The sequence below is a fragment of the Pseudophryne corroboree genome, chromosome 4 (genome assembly GCF_028390025.1).
Source record: "Pseudophryne corroboree isolate aPseCor3 chromosome 4, aPseCor3.hap2, whole genome shotgun sequence".
Taxonomy (NCBI): Eukaryota; Metazoa; Chordata; class Amphibia; order Anura; family Myobatrachidae; genus Pseudophryne; species Pseudophryne corroboree.
The window spans coordinates 476,982,373-476,998,481 of NC_086447.1; the positions used below are offsets into that span (position 1 = coordinate 476,982,373).

Below are 16,109 nucleotides of genomic sequence, written 5' to 3' on the forward strand. Positions count from 1 at the left end.
CATATTCCCCTTCTAAGCGGAACCGATGCCTTACCTTCTCCCCGTGCTCCGGCCACAGCCTGGTAACGTCTGCTGGACCTGCTAGTATATCCGGCACAGAAACCCGTCGAGACAGCACTTGTACCGTGGGTAAGCGTTGTTGCGACCCGGCGGAAAGTTGTTGGAGCGACTCTTTCCAATATGCGTGTAAGACGCTGTTAGGAAAGATCACTCAAAAAATAAGAATTTACTTACCGATAATTCTATTTCTCATAGTCCGTAGTGGATGCTGGGGACTCCGAAAGGACCATGGGGAATAGCGGCTCCGCAGGAGACTGGGCACAAAGTAAAAGCTTTAGGACTAGCTGGTGTGCACTGGCTCCTCCCCCTATGACCCTCCTCCAAGCCTCAGTTAGGATACTGTGCCCGGACGAGCGTACACAATAAGGAAGGATTTTGAATCACGGGTAAGACTCATACCAGCCACACCAATCACACCGTACAACCTGTGATCTGAACCCAGTTAACAGCATGATAACAGAAGGAGCCTCTGAAAAGATGGCTCACAACAACAATAACCCGATTTTTGTAACAATAACTATGTACAAGTAATGCAGACAATCCGCACTTGGGATGGGCGCCCAGCATCCACTACGGACTATGAGAAATAGAATTATCGGTAAGTAAATTCTTATTTTCTCTAACGTCCTAGTGGATGCTGGGGACTCCGAAAGGACCATGGGGATTATACCAAAGCTCCCAAACGGGCGGGAGAGTGCGGATGACTCTGCAGCACCGAATGAGAGAACTCCAGGTCCTCCTCAGCCAGGGTATCAAATTTGTAGAATTTAGCAAGCGTGTTTGCCCCTGACCAAGTAGCTGCTCGGCAAAGTTGTAAAGCCGAGACCCCTCGGGCAGCCGCCCAAGATGAGCCCACTTTCCGTGTGGAATGGGCTTTTACAGATTTTGGCTGTGGCAGGCCTGCCACAGAATGTGCAAGCTGAATTGTACTACAAATCCAACGAGCAATCGTCTGCTTAGAAGCAGGAGCACCCAGCTTGTTGGGTGCATACAGAATAAACAGCGAGTCAGATTTTCTGACTCCAGCCGTCCTGGAAACATATATTTTCAGGGCCCTGACTACGTCCAGCAACTTGGAATCCTCCAAGTCCCTAGTAGCCGCAGGCACCACAATAGGTTGGTTTAAGTGAAATGCTGAAACCACCTTAGGGAGAAATTGAGGACGAGTCCTCAATTCTGCCCTGTCCGTATGAAAAATTAGGTAAGGGCTTTTATAGGATAAAGCCGCCAATTCTGATACACGCCTGGCTGAAGCCAGGGCTAACAGCATTACCACTTTCCATGTGAGATATTTCAAGTCCACAGTGGTGAGTGGTTCAAACCAATGTGATTTTAGGAATCCCAACACTACATTGAGATCCCAAGGTGCCACTGGAGGCACAAAAGGAGGCTGTATATGCAGTACTCCCTTGACAAACGTCTGAACTTCAGGAACAGAAGCTAGTTCTTTTTGGAAGAATATCGACAGGGCCGAAATTTGAACCTTAATGGACCCTAATTTGAGGCCCATAGACAGTCCTGTTTGCAGGAAATGCAGTAATCGACCCAGTTGAAATTCCTCCGTAGGGGCCTTCCTGGCCTCGCACCACGCAACATATTTACGCCAAATACGGTGATAATGTTGTACGGTTACATCCTTCCTGGCTTTGATCAGGGTAGGGATGACTTCATCCGGAATGCCTTTTTCCTTCAGGATCCGGCGTTCAACCGCCATGCCGTCAAACGCAGCCGCGGTAAGTCTTGGAACAGACATGGTCCCTGCTGGAGCAGGTCCTGTCTTAGAGGTAGAGGCCACGGGTCTTCCGTGAGCATCTCTTGAATTTCCGGGTACCAAGTCCTTCTTGGCCAATCCGGAGCCACGAGTATAGTCTTTACTCCTCTCCTTTTTATGATTCTCAGTACTTTTGGTATGAGAGGAAGAGGAGGGAACACATACACTGACCGGTACACCCACGGTGTTACCAGAGCGTCCACAGCTATTGCCCGATGGTCCCTTGACCTGGAGCAATATCTGTCCAGTTTTTTGTTGAGGCGAGACGCCATCATGTCCACCTTTGGTTTTTCCCAACGGTTTACAATCATGTGGAAGACTTCTGGGTGAAGTCCCCACTCCCCCGGGTGAAGATCGTGTCTGCTGAGGAAGTCTGCTTCCCAGTTGTCCACTCCCGGAATGAACACTGCTGACAGTGCTATCACATGATTTTCTGCCCAGCGAGGAATCCTTGCCACTTCCGTCATTGCCCTCCTGCTTCTTGTGCCGCCCTGTCTGTTTACGTGGGCAACTGCCGTGATGTTGTCCGACTGGATCAATACTGGCTGACCCTGAAGCAGAGGCCTTGCCTGACTTAGGGCATTGTAAATGGCCCTTAGTTCCAGGATATTTATGTGAAGTGACGTTTCCATGCGTGACCACAAGCCCTGGAAATTTTTTCCCTGTGTGACTGCTCCCCAGCCTCTCAGGCTGGCATCCGTGGTCACCAGGACCCAATCCTGAATGCCGAATCTGCGGCCCTCTAGGAGATGAGCACTCTGTAACCACCACAGGAGAGACACCCTTGTCCTTGGAGACAGGGTTATCCGCTGATGCATTTGAAGATGCGATCCGGACCATTTGTCTAGCAGATCCAACTGAAAAGTTCTTGCGTGGAATCTGCCGAATGGAATCGCTTCGTAAGAAGCCACCATCTTTCCCAGGACCCTTGTGCACTGATGCACTGACACCTGGCCCGGTCTTAGGAGTTTCCTGACTAGGTCGGATAACTCCCTGGCTTTCTCTTCCGGGAGAAACACCTTTTTCTGTACTGTGTCCAGAATCATCCCTAGGAACAGCAGACGTGTCGTCGGAATCAGCTGCGATTTTGGAATATTTAGAATCCATCCGTGCTGTCGTAGTACTATTTGAGATAGTGCTACTCCGACCTCTAACTGTTCTCTGGACCGTGCCCTTATCAGGAGATCGTCCAAGTAAGGGATAATTAAGACGCCTTTTCTTCGAAGAAGAATCATCATTTCGGCCATTACCTTGGTAAAGACCCGGGGTGCCGTGGACAATCCAAACGGCAGCGTCTGAAACTGATAGTGACAGTTCTGTACCACAAACCTGAGGTACCCTTGGTGAGAAGGGCAAATTGGGACATGGAGGTAAGCATCCTTGATGTCCAGAGACACCATGTAGTCCCCTTCTTCCAGGTTCGCTATCACTGCTCTGAGTGACTCCATCTTGAACTTGAACCTTTTTATGTAAGTGTTCAAGGCTTTCAGATTTAAAATGGGTCTCACCGAGCCGTCCGGCTTCGGTACCACAAACACCGTGGAGTAATACCCCTTTCCCTGTTGTAGGAGGGGTACCTTGATTATCACTTGCTGGGAATACAGCTTGTGAATGGCTTCCAATACCGCCTCCATGTCGGGGGTAGACGTTGGTAAAGCAGACTTCAGGAACCGGCGAGGGGGAGACGTCTCGAATTCCAATTTGTACCCCTGAGATACTACCTGCAGGATCCAGGGGTCCACTTGCGAGTGAGCCCACTGCGCGCTGAAATTCTTGAGACGGGCCCCCACCGTGCCTGAGTCCGCTTGTAAGGCCCCAGCGTCATGCTGAGGACTTGGCAGAAGCAGGGGAGGGCTTCTGTTCGTGGGAAGAAGCTGTCTGTTGCAGTCTTTTTCCCCTTCCTCTGCCCCGGGGCAGATATGAGTGGCCTTTTGCCCGCTTGCCCTTATGGGGACGAAAGGACTGAGCCTGAAAAGACGGTATCTTTTTCTGCTGCGAGGTGACTTGGGGTAAAAAGGTGGATTTCCCAGCCGTTGCCGTGGCCACCAGGTCCGATAGACCGCCCCCAAATAACTCCTCCCCTTTATACGGCAATACTTCCATATGCCGTTTGGAATCCGCATCCCCTGACCACTGTCGCGTCCATAATCCTCTTCTGGCAGAAATGGACATCGCACTTACTCTTGGTGCCAGAGTGCAAATGTCTCTCTGTGCATCTCGCATATATAGGAATGCATCCTTTAAATGCTCTATAGTCAATAATATATTGTCCCTGTCCAGGGTATCAATATTTTCAGTCAGGGAATCCGACCAAGCCACCCCAGCACTGCACATCCAGGCTGAGGCGATTGCTGGTCGCAGTATAACACCAGTATGAGTGTATATACTTTTAAGGATATTTTCCAGCCTCCTATCTGCTGGCTCCTTAAGGGCGGCCGTTTCTGGAGACGGTAACGCCACTTGTTTTGATAAGCGTGTGAGCGCCTTATCCACCCTAGGGGGTGTTTCCCAACGAGCCCTAACCTCTGGTGGGAAGGGATATAGTGCCAATAATTTTTTAGAAATTAGCAGTTTTTTGTCGGGGGTAACCCACGCTTCATCACACACTTCATTCAATTCATCTGATTCAGGAAAAACTACGGGTAGTTTTTTCACACCCCACATAATACCCCTTTTTGTGGTACTTGCAGTATCAGAGATGTGCAAAACCTCCTTCATTGCCGTGATCATGTAACGTGTGGCCCTACTGGAAAATACGTTTGTTTCTTCACCGTCGACACTGGAGTCAGTGTCTGTGTCTGGGTCCGTGTCGACCCACTGAGGTAACGGGCGTTTAATAGCCCCTGACGGTGTTTGAGACGCCTGGACAGGCACTAACTGAGCTGCCGGCTGTCTCATGTCGTCAACAGTTTTCTGTAATGTGCCGACACTGTCACGTAATTCCTTAATTACGGCCATCCATTCAGGTGTCGGCTCCCTAGGGGGTGACATCACCATTATAGGCAATTGCTCCGCCTCCACATCATTTTCCTCCTCATACATGTCGACACACACGTACCGACACCCAGCACACACACAGGGAATGCTCTGATAGAGGACAGGACCCACTTAGCCCCTTGGGGAGACAGAGGGAGAGTTTGCCAGCACACACCAGAGCGCTATATATGTATAGGGACAACCTTACAATAAGTGTCTATCCCTTATAGCTGCTTACATCTGTTATTTTGCCAAATAAGTGCCCCCCTCTCTTTTTTACCCTGTTTCTGTAGTTGCAGGATGCAGGGGAGATTCTGGGAGCCTTCCTACCAGCGGAGCTGTGTGGGAAAAATGGCGCTGTGTGCTGAGGAGATAGGCCCCGCCCCCTTCACGGCGGGCTCTTCTCCCGCTTTTTTCTGGAAAACTGGCAGGGGTTAAATACATCCATATAGCCCAGGAGCTATATGTGATGTATTTTTTGCCAAATAAGGTAAATTCATTGCTTCCCAGGGCGCCCCCCCCCAGCGCCCTGCACCCTCAGTGACCGAAGTGTGCTGAGAGCAATGGCGCACAGCTGCAGTGCTGTGCGCTACCTTATGAAGACAGGAAAGTCTTCTGCCGCCGATTTATGGACCTCTTCTTGCTTCAGCATCTGTAAGGGGGCCGGCGGCGCGGCTCCGGGACCCATCCATGGCTGGGCCTGTGATCGTCCCTCTGGAGCTAATGTCCAGTAGCCTAAGAAGCCCAATCCACTCTGCACGCAGGTGAGTTCGCTTCTTCTCCCCTTAGTCCCTCGATGCAGTGAGCCTGTTGCCAGCAGGTCTCACTGAAAATAAAAAACCTATTTAAACTTTTACTCTAAGCAGCTCAGGAGAGCCACCTAGATTGCACCCTTCTCGTTCGGGCACAAAATCTTAACTGAGGCTTGGAGGAGGGTCATAGGGGGAGGAGCCAGTGCACACCAGCTAGTCCTAAAGCTTTTACTTTGTGCCCAGTCTCCTGCGGAGCCGCTATTCCCCATGGTCCTTTCGGAGTCCCCAGCATCCACTAGGACGTTAGAGAAACAATGTAGTAAGACTATAAAAATAAAATAAAAACAGCTTAGGGCTGCCAAACACAGAAGCCCTGTGACCATGGTCCGAATCCTGCCGCACCAAACAAAAAACTGATTTACCTGAACCAGTGAGCGGGGATATATGGACGAGCCCGTTGCATCCTGTAAGGCCTGAAAGCTTGTGATCGTTTGGTGCCAATCCGCTGTCGCTCCATCATATCCCATTGTTATCCTGTGGATAACCTGTGGACCCTGCCGGAGAAATCCTCAGGTTCTAATACCAGGTCAATGGAATGGAGGGTTTCCATGCGAAACCTGGGCACTCGGACAAACTTGTTGAGAGCCTTGAGGTTGAGTATGGGTCAAAAAGAGCCATTTGGTTTGCGCACCAGGAGCAGCGTGGAGTAAAACCCTGCCTGTTGTTGAAGTGACGGAACTAGCATTATAACTCATGACTGTAGAAGGGCATGAATGGCTTGTTGCAGAGCCATTCATGCCCTGAGAGGATGCCCTAAGAGGATCTGCTGGAGTGGCCGTACAACAAAAGTGCTGCGGAGAACGTCTCTGAAAGGTGAGAACATATCTGTGAGAGACCACTTCCTGAACCCAGGTGTCTGTGGTACTCTGACGCCAGGCCTCTGCAAAGTGAAGAATTTGGCCTCCCACTCTGGGGTCCGCAGAACATTTGTACAAGGCGGCTACGTGGTCCTCAGTGAACACGTTCATTAGGTTCTATGCCTTTTATACTTCCGCCTCCCAGGATGCTTCCTTTGGATGCAGAGTTCTCATACCCACTAAGGCGCGTTCCCTCCCATGAGGAACTGCTTTGGGACATCCCCAATGTATTCCCTGTGGAACACTGTGTACCCCGCTGCAGAAAAGGAGATTTCTGGTAGACTTACCATTGTTAAATCTCTTTCTGCGAGGTATACTGGGGTTTGTATGGCATTAGCCGCTGGTCCCTTCTCCTGTCGTGAGAATGTGGTTCTATGTGACTAACATCTGCCTTCACTTTTACCTGCTCCTGCAATGGACTGGTTAACGAAACTCACAGTGCCTGGAGGCGGGGTTATAGAGGAGGCCCCAATGTATCTTTAACCTGTTGGTGCCTGGATCAAGATCTATCTCTACATCCAATGTATTCCCTGTGGAACCCAGTGTTAGTGGGGGGGTTTTCTCTACATTTAATCTCTCTTCAAGCTTTGATAAATCCCCCACCCCCTCCCCAAGTATGATAAGGGGTGTTACAAAAGAAAAAATATATTTAATGGTTACATTTTTTATTCTTTTTTTCTGCTGTTAATTATATTAAAAATAAATAACTTTTCTTTAACAACTTTGGGGACACTCAATAGCGAGCAGACTGATGGATCTACCCTGTGGCTTATGTCTGGATCACATTTAGTACAATTCTAATTTAATTTCCAGTAAATTTGCAACTGAGTCATTTCAGTAAATAACCCTCTTCTTTGGTAAAACATAAAAGGTAAATCGCCTATGTTTACACTTTGTTAATGAATTTTCAGAATCACCATTCTATATAATAAAAGGCTGAGGCTGCTTGTCACCTCTGTGGGGGGAATTCAAGTTTTTTGCGACCCGCCAGCCACTAGATGGTGCACTAAGGAGCAATTTAATTGTTGCTCCTTTTGGGCGTGCATAGCCGCCGACGCTGATATTACGATTATGTTGCTCAGTCATTTTGACAGGCTGGCAACTAGTTATTAATACAGGTTGAGTATCCCTTATCCAAAATGCTTGGGACCAGAAGTATTTTGGATATTGGATTTCTCCGTATTTTGGAATAATTGCATCCTATAATGAGATATCATGGTGATGGGACCGGAGTCTAAGCACAGAATACATTTATGTTTCATATACACCTTATACACACAGCCTGAAGGTCATTTGATACAGTACTTTTAATAACTTTGTGTATTAAACAAAGTTTGTGTACACTGAGCCATCAGAAAACAAAGATTTCACTATTTCACTCTAACTCAAAAAATTCTGTATTTCAGAATATTTGGATATGGGATACTCAACCTGTATAAAAATATAAATCATGTGGGGTTTAACTTGCGGCAAGATTTCTAACAGCACCTCTACACTTCACCAAATCGCAGACAAAAGATAAACTTACCGCAGTCAGACCTTCATTATTGCAGATGTTGACATCTGCATTGTATTCTAAGAGCCTGCTCATGCATTTCTTCTGCCTGTGAATTAGAAATAGTATGTTAGATTAGTATGAAGATGAATACCATAAAGATTCTAATTTGGAATACGCTTTTTAACGTTCAAATTTCTTGCTCAGTTTACTGAGTTCACTATGGTCAAATTATTTACAATTTTAACAATTTCCAAATCTCCCTATATGGGGGTGTTTTTCATGGAGCAGGATAAAGTGGAGATAAATAATGCACTCACCAATCAGCTCCTAACTGTCATTTTTCAAATGTAAAATGAGAATTAGAAGCTCATTGGTTAGTGCTTCATGGGGGAAATTCAATTAGCTGGGGCTATCGATTAGTGCAGCGTTTTCGCAACCGTGATTGCGAAACACAAGTCTGGGAATTTATGTATTTATGTGCGAAAACAGGCAAAAATTGTGCTAAAGCCTGTTTTTTTCTCGCGGAAAATTTATCGTTCACTTTATGTCTCCATGCTTTGATAAATACAAACCCAACACATGTTCATGGAAGGATGCGATATAGAATTGTAACATATTTATAACTTTGAATAAACTAAATATAAATTTAAGAAAACTTTTTATTAGGTCTGCAATGTGTACACCAGTGTGCATATCTCAGGCACAACAAAACAATGAAGATCCCTGCAATTTGCAGTTTCAGCTGTGATAAAGAATTTGTTAGGCTTAGAAAATGGAAAGCAATACTAGCATTGTTTATATCCCATCTAAATGTTCCCTAGCCACCAACACAACACTGAAATCACGTTGTAGTAAGTTTTATGGATAAAAATATACCATCGCCACCGATATTCACAAAGCGGAGCCACCTAAACTAATGTAATGCATACGATAGTTTCTTCTGCTTCATCTCAGGATCGGATCCTCTGTCCCTTGTAATTGCTAAAATTACACTCCAGAGCGGTGCATACTTTTTGGAAATATTTGTCCAATTGAAACTGCGTTATTGTCTATACAGGGTTGAATGACATATGATGTGCAATGGTGCTGTATAAAATGGTTTACAAAAAAAAATCAAATGTGCAACAAAATATGCAAGAGCACAAATACTTAACATTTAATGTATTATTTCGAGATTTATTTTTAAACAAACCCATTTCGTGCTGCCAAGTGAAGAGGTGTACATCCGGAAATATCCTGATAATTTGGATTGGCTCCTTTCTTTAAAAGCAGAACAAGGCACTCCACAGAACCACAGCTACAGAGAAAAATAAAATAAAGAGCTGATGAGACTATATGATAATATATACAGTACGTACTGACTATAGCCAATATTCATTAACAGAATCATTTAATGCAGAAATGTAAGTACAGTACTGTATATAGACATAACAGTCTAATACAGTGGTTCTCAAACTGTGTGCCGTGGCACCCTGGGCTGTTTCGGGACACTTGCAGGGGTGCCCTGGGTTGGTGGTCCAGGACCAATTAAAACTATTTATGGTCAATGTAATAGGCAAAAACACTGCTGGTGGCTGTCAATCATAACATATGTGGACAAACCAAAGCAAATTTTGTCCCCCACCACATAACTGAACCTAAGGATGACAGATAAACACACTTTACTTAATTTAATATTTATTTCTAAATTTCTCAATAAGAAACTTTTGGCCTAGGGGCCATGAAAAAAAATGAGGATACTCTAGGATGCCATGATTAAAAAAAGTTTGTTAACCACTGCTCTAATATAAAGTTCATGTAATGTCATGTTTAGAATCAAAATGGAGAATAGTAAACAAGACATAAGCTGTATACTGGTTGAAACGTAAGTAAAACCATTTTGCACAAGTGAGTGAAATAAAATGACTGTAATCAATAGGGACAGCCCGCGTGTTGTTGAATTTTCCGTACAACAGTACTATTTTTCAGAGTGACATTTCTCATCTTCTCAACCACAAAAATTGCTAACTACAGTGCACTTTGTCCAGGTATGATAGAGGGTCCCGTTGGTTGGGAAGCTGGCGGTCACATGTCTGACACTGGCATCCCGACAATTAGAATGCTGACAGGGGACGGGGTAACTATTTTACCCCTTTCCAGACCCCCTCCCATAACCCGCCTGGGGTTGCGGCTAGGGTCCCCCTCCACGGGTCCTAAACCTAACAGCGGGCTTCCCTACGGGATGTCAGCATCCGGTGTTCTGGCATCAGTCACATGACCGCTGGCACCCCGATTGCTGGAATGTTAACCGCATCCCCTTTGTCCACATATAGTAATCCTTCAGTCAAGCATACACATGCAAATAGGACATGTTTGCTGTATGTTGCTGTAAATTAGTCTGCATTGTTACATGAACACATGGGGACTATAGGATTCAGTGTACCCAAAGTCACCAAGCTATCCCCAGATATGCAGTCAGCATGCCACCACCACCACACTTCACAGGCTGCTAAACAATGAGCAACTGTGCAGCTTCATCCCACCTACAAGTTACAGCTGTGAAGCATGACTCATAAAGTCACAGACAGACGCGGTCAAGTATTATTTACTCCCATACATTACCAGATTTTCATTCCAACCAGCCAGATTGGACAATAAATCTTTAGGTGTATGGCACAGTATAAAGAGCTTTACAGCTGGGTGTCCCACAGCAGAATACCATTTCTCTATCGTCCTTGTGGATGCTGGGGTTCCTGAAAGGACCATGGGGAATAGCGGCTCCGCAGGAGACAGGGCACAAAAAGTAAAGCTTTCCGATCAGGTGGTGTGCACTGGCTCCTCCCCCTATGACCCTCCTCCAGACTCCAGTTAGATTTTTGTGCCCGGCCGAGAAGGGTGCAATCTAGGTGGCTCTCCTAAAGAGCTGCTTAGAGAAAGTTTAGCTTAGGTTTTTTATTTTACAGTGAGTCCTGCTGGCAACAGGATCACTGCAACGAGGGACTTAGGGGAGAAGGAGTGAACTCACCTGCGTGCAGGATGGATTGGCTTCTTGGCTACTGGACATCAGCTCCAGAGGGACGATCACAGGTACAGCCTGGATGGTCACCGGAGCCGCGCCGCCGGCCCCCTTGCAGATGCTGAAGTAAGAAGAGGTCCAGAATCGGCGGCTGAAGACTCCTGCAGTCTTCTAAAGGTAGCGCACAGCACTGCAGCTGTGCGCCATTTTCCTCTCAGCACACTTCACACGGCAGTCACTGAGGGTGCAGGGCGCTGGGAGGGGGGCGCCCTGGGAGGCAAATGAAAACCTTTTTTGGCGAAAAATACCTCACATATAGCCCCCAGAGGCTATATGGAGATATTTAACCCCTGCCAAGATTCACTAAATAGCGGGAGACGAGCCCGCCGAAAAAGGGGCGGGGCCTATCTCCTCAGCACACAGCGCCATTTTCTCTCACAGAAAGCCTGGAGAGAAGGCTCCCAGGCTCTCCCCTGCACTGCACTACAGAAACAGGGTTAAAACAGAGAGGGGGGGCACTGATTTTGGCGATATTGAGATATATATAAAGATGCTATAAGGGAAAACACTTATATAAGGTTGTCCCTATATAATTATAGCGTTTTGGTGTGTGCTGGCAAACTCTCCCTCTGTCTCCCCAAAGGGCTAGTGTGGGTCCTGTCCTCTGTCAGAGCATTCCCGGTGTGTGTGCTGTGTGTCGGTACGTGTGTGTCGACATGTATGAGGACGATGTTGGTGAGGAGGCGGAGAAATTGCCTGTAATGGTGATGTCACTCTCTAGGGAGTCGACACCGGAATGGATGGCTTATTTAGGGAATTACGTGAGAATGTCAACACGCTGCAAGGTCGGTTGACGACGTGAGACGGCCGACAAACTATTAGTACCGGTCCAGGCGTCTCAGAAACACCGTCAGGGGCGTTAAAAACGCCCATTTACCTCAGTCGGTCGACACAGACACAGACACGGACACTGAATCCAGTGTCGACGGTGAATAAACAAACGTATTTCTCATTAGGGCCACACGTTAAGGGCAATGAAGGAGGTGTTGCATATTTCTGATACTACAAGTACCACAAAAAAGGGTATTATGTGGGAGTGAAAAAACTACCTGTAGTTTTTCCTGAATCAGATAAAATAAAATGAAGTGTGTGATGATGCGTGGGGTTACCCCGATAGCAAATATTGGCGTTATACCCTTTCCCGCCAGAAATTAGGGCGCGTTGGGAAACACCCCTTAGGGTGATAAGGCGCTCACACGCTTATCAAGTGGCGTTACCGTCTCCAGATACGGCCGCCCTCAAGGAGCCAGCTGATAGGAAGCTGGAAAGATATCCTAAAAAGTATATACACACATACGGTGGTTATACTGCGACCAGCGATCGCCATCAGCCTGGAGATGCAGTGCTGGGTTGGCTTGGTCGGATTCCCTGACTGAAAATATTTTATTCATATAGAGCATTTAATAGGATGCATTCTATATATATGTACGTGAGATGCACAGAGGGATACTTGCTCTCTGGCATCAAGATAAGTACGTTGTCCATATCACCCAGAAGATGTCATGGACACGACAGTGGTCAGGTGATACAGATCCCATACGGCACATGGAAGTATTGCCGTATAAAGGGAAGGAGTTAGTGGGGTCGGTCCATCGGACCTGGGGACCACGGCAACAGCTGGGAAATCCAACCTTTTTACCCCAAGTTACATCTCAGCTGAAAAAGACACCGTCTTTTCAGCCTCAATCCTTCCTTTCCCATGAGGGCATGCAGGCAAAAGGCCAGTCATATCTGCCCAGACATAGAGGTAAGGGAAGTAGACTGCAGCAGGCAGCCCCTTCCCAGGAAAAGAAGCCCTCCACCGCGTCTGCCAAGTCCTCAGCATGACGCTGGGGCCATGCAAGCGGACTCAAGGTGGGGGGGTAGTCTCAAGAGTCTCAGCGCGCAGTGGGATCACTCGCAGGTTGACCCCTAGATAGTACAAGTATTATCCCAGGGGTACAGATTGGAGAGTCGAGACATCTTCTCCTCGCAGGTTTCTGAAGTCTGCTTTACCAACGGCTCCCTCCGACAGGGAGGCAGCATTGGAAACAATTCACAAGCTGTATATCCAGCAGGTGATAATCAAAGTACCCCTCCTACAACAAGGAAAAGGGTATTATTTTTCCACACTATATTGTGGTACTGACGCCAGACGGCTTGGTGAGACATAGTCTAAACTGAAATCTTTGAACACTTACATAAAAGGTTCAAATCGAGATGGAGTCACTCAGAGCAGTGATAGCGAACCGGAAAAAAGGGGACTATATGGTGTCCCTGGACATCAAGGATTACCTCCATGTCCAAATTTGCCCTTCTCAACAAGGGTACCTCTGGTTCGTGGTACAGAACTGTCAATATCAGTTTCAGACGATGCCGTTTGAATTATCCACGGCACCCCGGGCCTTTTACCAAGGTAATGGCCGAAAAGATGTTTCTTCAAAGAAAAAAGGCATCTAAATTATCCCTTACTTGGACGATATCCTGAAAAGGGCAAGTTCCAGAGAACAGTTGGAGGTCGGAAGAGCACTATCTAAAGTAGTTCTACGACAGCACGACTGGATTCTAAATATTCCAAGAATCGCAGCTGTTTTCCGACGATACGTCTGCTGTTCCTAGGAATGATTCTGGGCATAGTCCAGAAAAAGGTGTTCCTCCGGGAGGAAAAAGCCAAGGAGTTATTCGACCTAGTCAGAAACCTCCTAAAACCAGGCCAAGTATCAGTGCATCAATGCACAGGAGTCCTGGGAAAAATGGTGGCTTCTTACGAAGCGATTCCATTCGGCAGATCTCAGGGGATTTGCTGGACGAATGGTCCGGATCGCATTTTCAGATGCATCAGCGGATAATCCTGTCTCCAAGGACAAGGGTGTCTCTTCTGTGGGGGCTGCAGAGTGCTCATCTTTTAGAGGGCAGCACACTCAGCATTCAGGACTGTGTTCTGGGGACCACGGATACCAGCCTGAGAGGCTGGGGAGTAGTCACACAGGGAAAAAATTTCCAAGGAAGTGTGGTCAAGTCTGGAGACTTCTCTCCACATGAATATACTGGAGCTAAGGGCAATTTACAATGCTCTGAGCCTAGGAAGACTCCTGCTTCAAAGTCAACCGGTGCTGATCCAGTAGGACATCATCATGGCGGTCGCCCACGTTATCAGACGGGGCGACACAAGAAGCAGGAGGGCAATGACAGCAAGGATTCTTCGCTGGGCGGAAAATCATGTGATAACACTGTCAGCAGTGTTCATTCCGGGAGTGGGCAACTGGGAAGATTTCCTCAGCATAAATGAATTCCACCCGGAAATGTGGAAACTTAATCTGGAAGTTTCCACATGATTGTAAACCGTTGGGAAAGACCAAAGGTGGTTATGATGGCGTCCCACCTGAAGCGCCAGGTCAAGAGACACTCAGGCAATAGCTGGGACGCTCTGGTAACACCGTCGGTGTACCAGTCGGTGTATGTGTTCCATCCTCTGCTTTTCATACCCAATGTATTGAAAATGATAGGAAGGAGAGGAGTAAGAACTATACTCGTGGCTCCGGTTTGGCCAAGAAGGACTTGGTTCCCGGAACTTCAAGAGATACTAAGAAGGGTCTTGATTCGGCAAGAACCGTGTCTGTTCCGGGACTTACCGCAGCTGCGTTGACGCCAAGGCGGGTGAACGCCGGATCCTAAGGGAAAGAGGCATTCCGGAAGAGGTCATCCCTACCCTGGTCAGAGCCAGGAAGGAGGTGACCGCACAACATTATCACCACTTAGGTGAAAATATGTGCCAGGGTGTGAGTCCAGGAAGGCTCCACGGAAGAATTTCAACTAGGTTAATTTCTACATTTCCTGCAAACAGGAGTGTCTATGGGTCTCAAAATTGGTCCATTAAGGTTCAAATTTCGGCCTGTTGATTTTCTTCCAGAAAGAAATTGGCTTCAGTTCCTGAAGTCCAGAAGTTGTTAAGGGAGTACTGCATATACAGCCCCTTTGATGTCTCCAGTGGCACTGGGCGATCTCAACGTAGTTTTGGGATTCCTAAAAAATCACATTGGTTTAAACAACTCAAATCTGTGGATTTGATATATCTCACATGGAAAATGACCATGCTGTTGGTCCTGGCCTCGGCCAGGCGAGTGTCAGAATTGGCGGCTTTATCTCACAAAGCCATATCTGATTGTCCATTCGGACAGAGCAAAGCTGCGGACTCGTCCCCAGTTTCTCCTTAAGGTGGTGTCAGCGTTTCACCTGAACCAGCTTATTGTGGTACCTGCGGCTACTAGGGACTTGGAGGACTCCAAGTTGCTGGATGTTATCAGGGCCCTGAAAATATAGTTTCCAGGTTGGCTGGAGTCAGGAAATCTGACTTGCTGTTTATCCTGTATGCACCCAACAATGCTGGGTGCTTCTGCTTCTAAGCAGTCGATTGCTCGTGGGATTGGTAGCACAATTCAACTTGCACATTCTGTGGCAGGCCTGCCACAGTCTAAATCTGTTAAGGCCCATTCCACAAGGAAGGTGGGCTCATCTTGGGCGGCTGCCCGAGGGGTCTCGGCATTACAACTTTGCCGAGCAGCTACGTGGTCGGGGGAGAACACGTTTGTAAAATTCTACAAATTTGATACCCTGGCAAAAGAGGACCTGGAGTTCTCTCATTCGGTGCTGCAGAGTCATCCGCACTCTCCCGCCCGTTTGGGAGCTTTGGTATAATCCCCATGGTCCTTTCAGGAACCCCAGCATCCACAAGGACGATAGAGAAAATAAGAATTTACTTACCGATAATTCTATTTCTCGGAGTCCGTAGTGGATGCTGGGCGCCCATCCCAAGTGCGGATTATCTGCAATACTTGTACATAGTTATTGCTAACTAAATCGGGTTATTGTTGTTGTGAGCCATCTTTTCAGAGGCTCCGCTGTTATCATACTGTTAACTGGGTTCAGATCACAGGTTGTACAGTGTGATTGGTGTGGCTGGTATGAGTCTTACCCGGGATTCAAAATTCCTCCCTTATTGTGTACGCTCGTCCGGGCACAGTACCTAACTGGAGTCTGGAGGAGGGTCATAGGGGGAGGAGCCAGTGCACACCACCTGATCGGAAAGCTTTACTTTTTGTGC

At 47.3% G+C, this 16,109-nt stretch overlaps 1 protein-coding gene across 2 annotated transcripts in view; it reads right to left on the reverse strand.

Moving 5' to 3' along the window:
- Nucleotides 1–16,109, reverse strand: part of HACE1 (HECT domain and ankyrin repeat containing E3 ubiquitin protein ligase 1) — a 185,466-nt gene that overhangs the window by 154,619 nt on the left and 14,738 nt on the right. For both annotated transcript variants that reach the window (XM_063917044.1, XM_063917042.1), the window contains exons 4-5: nt 9,167–9,271; nt 8,005–8,080 (exon numbers count right to left, since the gene is read on the reverse strand). In XM_063917044.1, the coding sequence (XP_063773114.1) occupies nt 8,005–8,080; nt 9,167–9,271 (181 nt within the window). The remainder of the gene's footprint in view (nt 1–8,004; nt 8,081–9,166; nt 9,272–16,109) is intronic.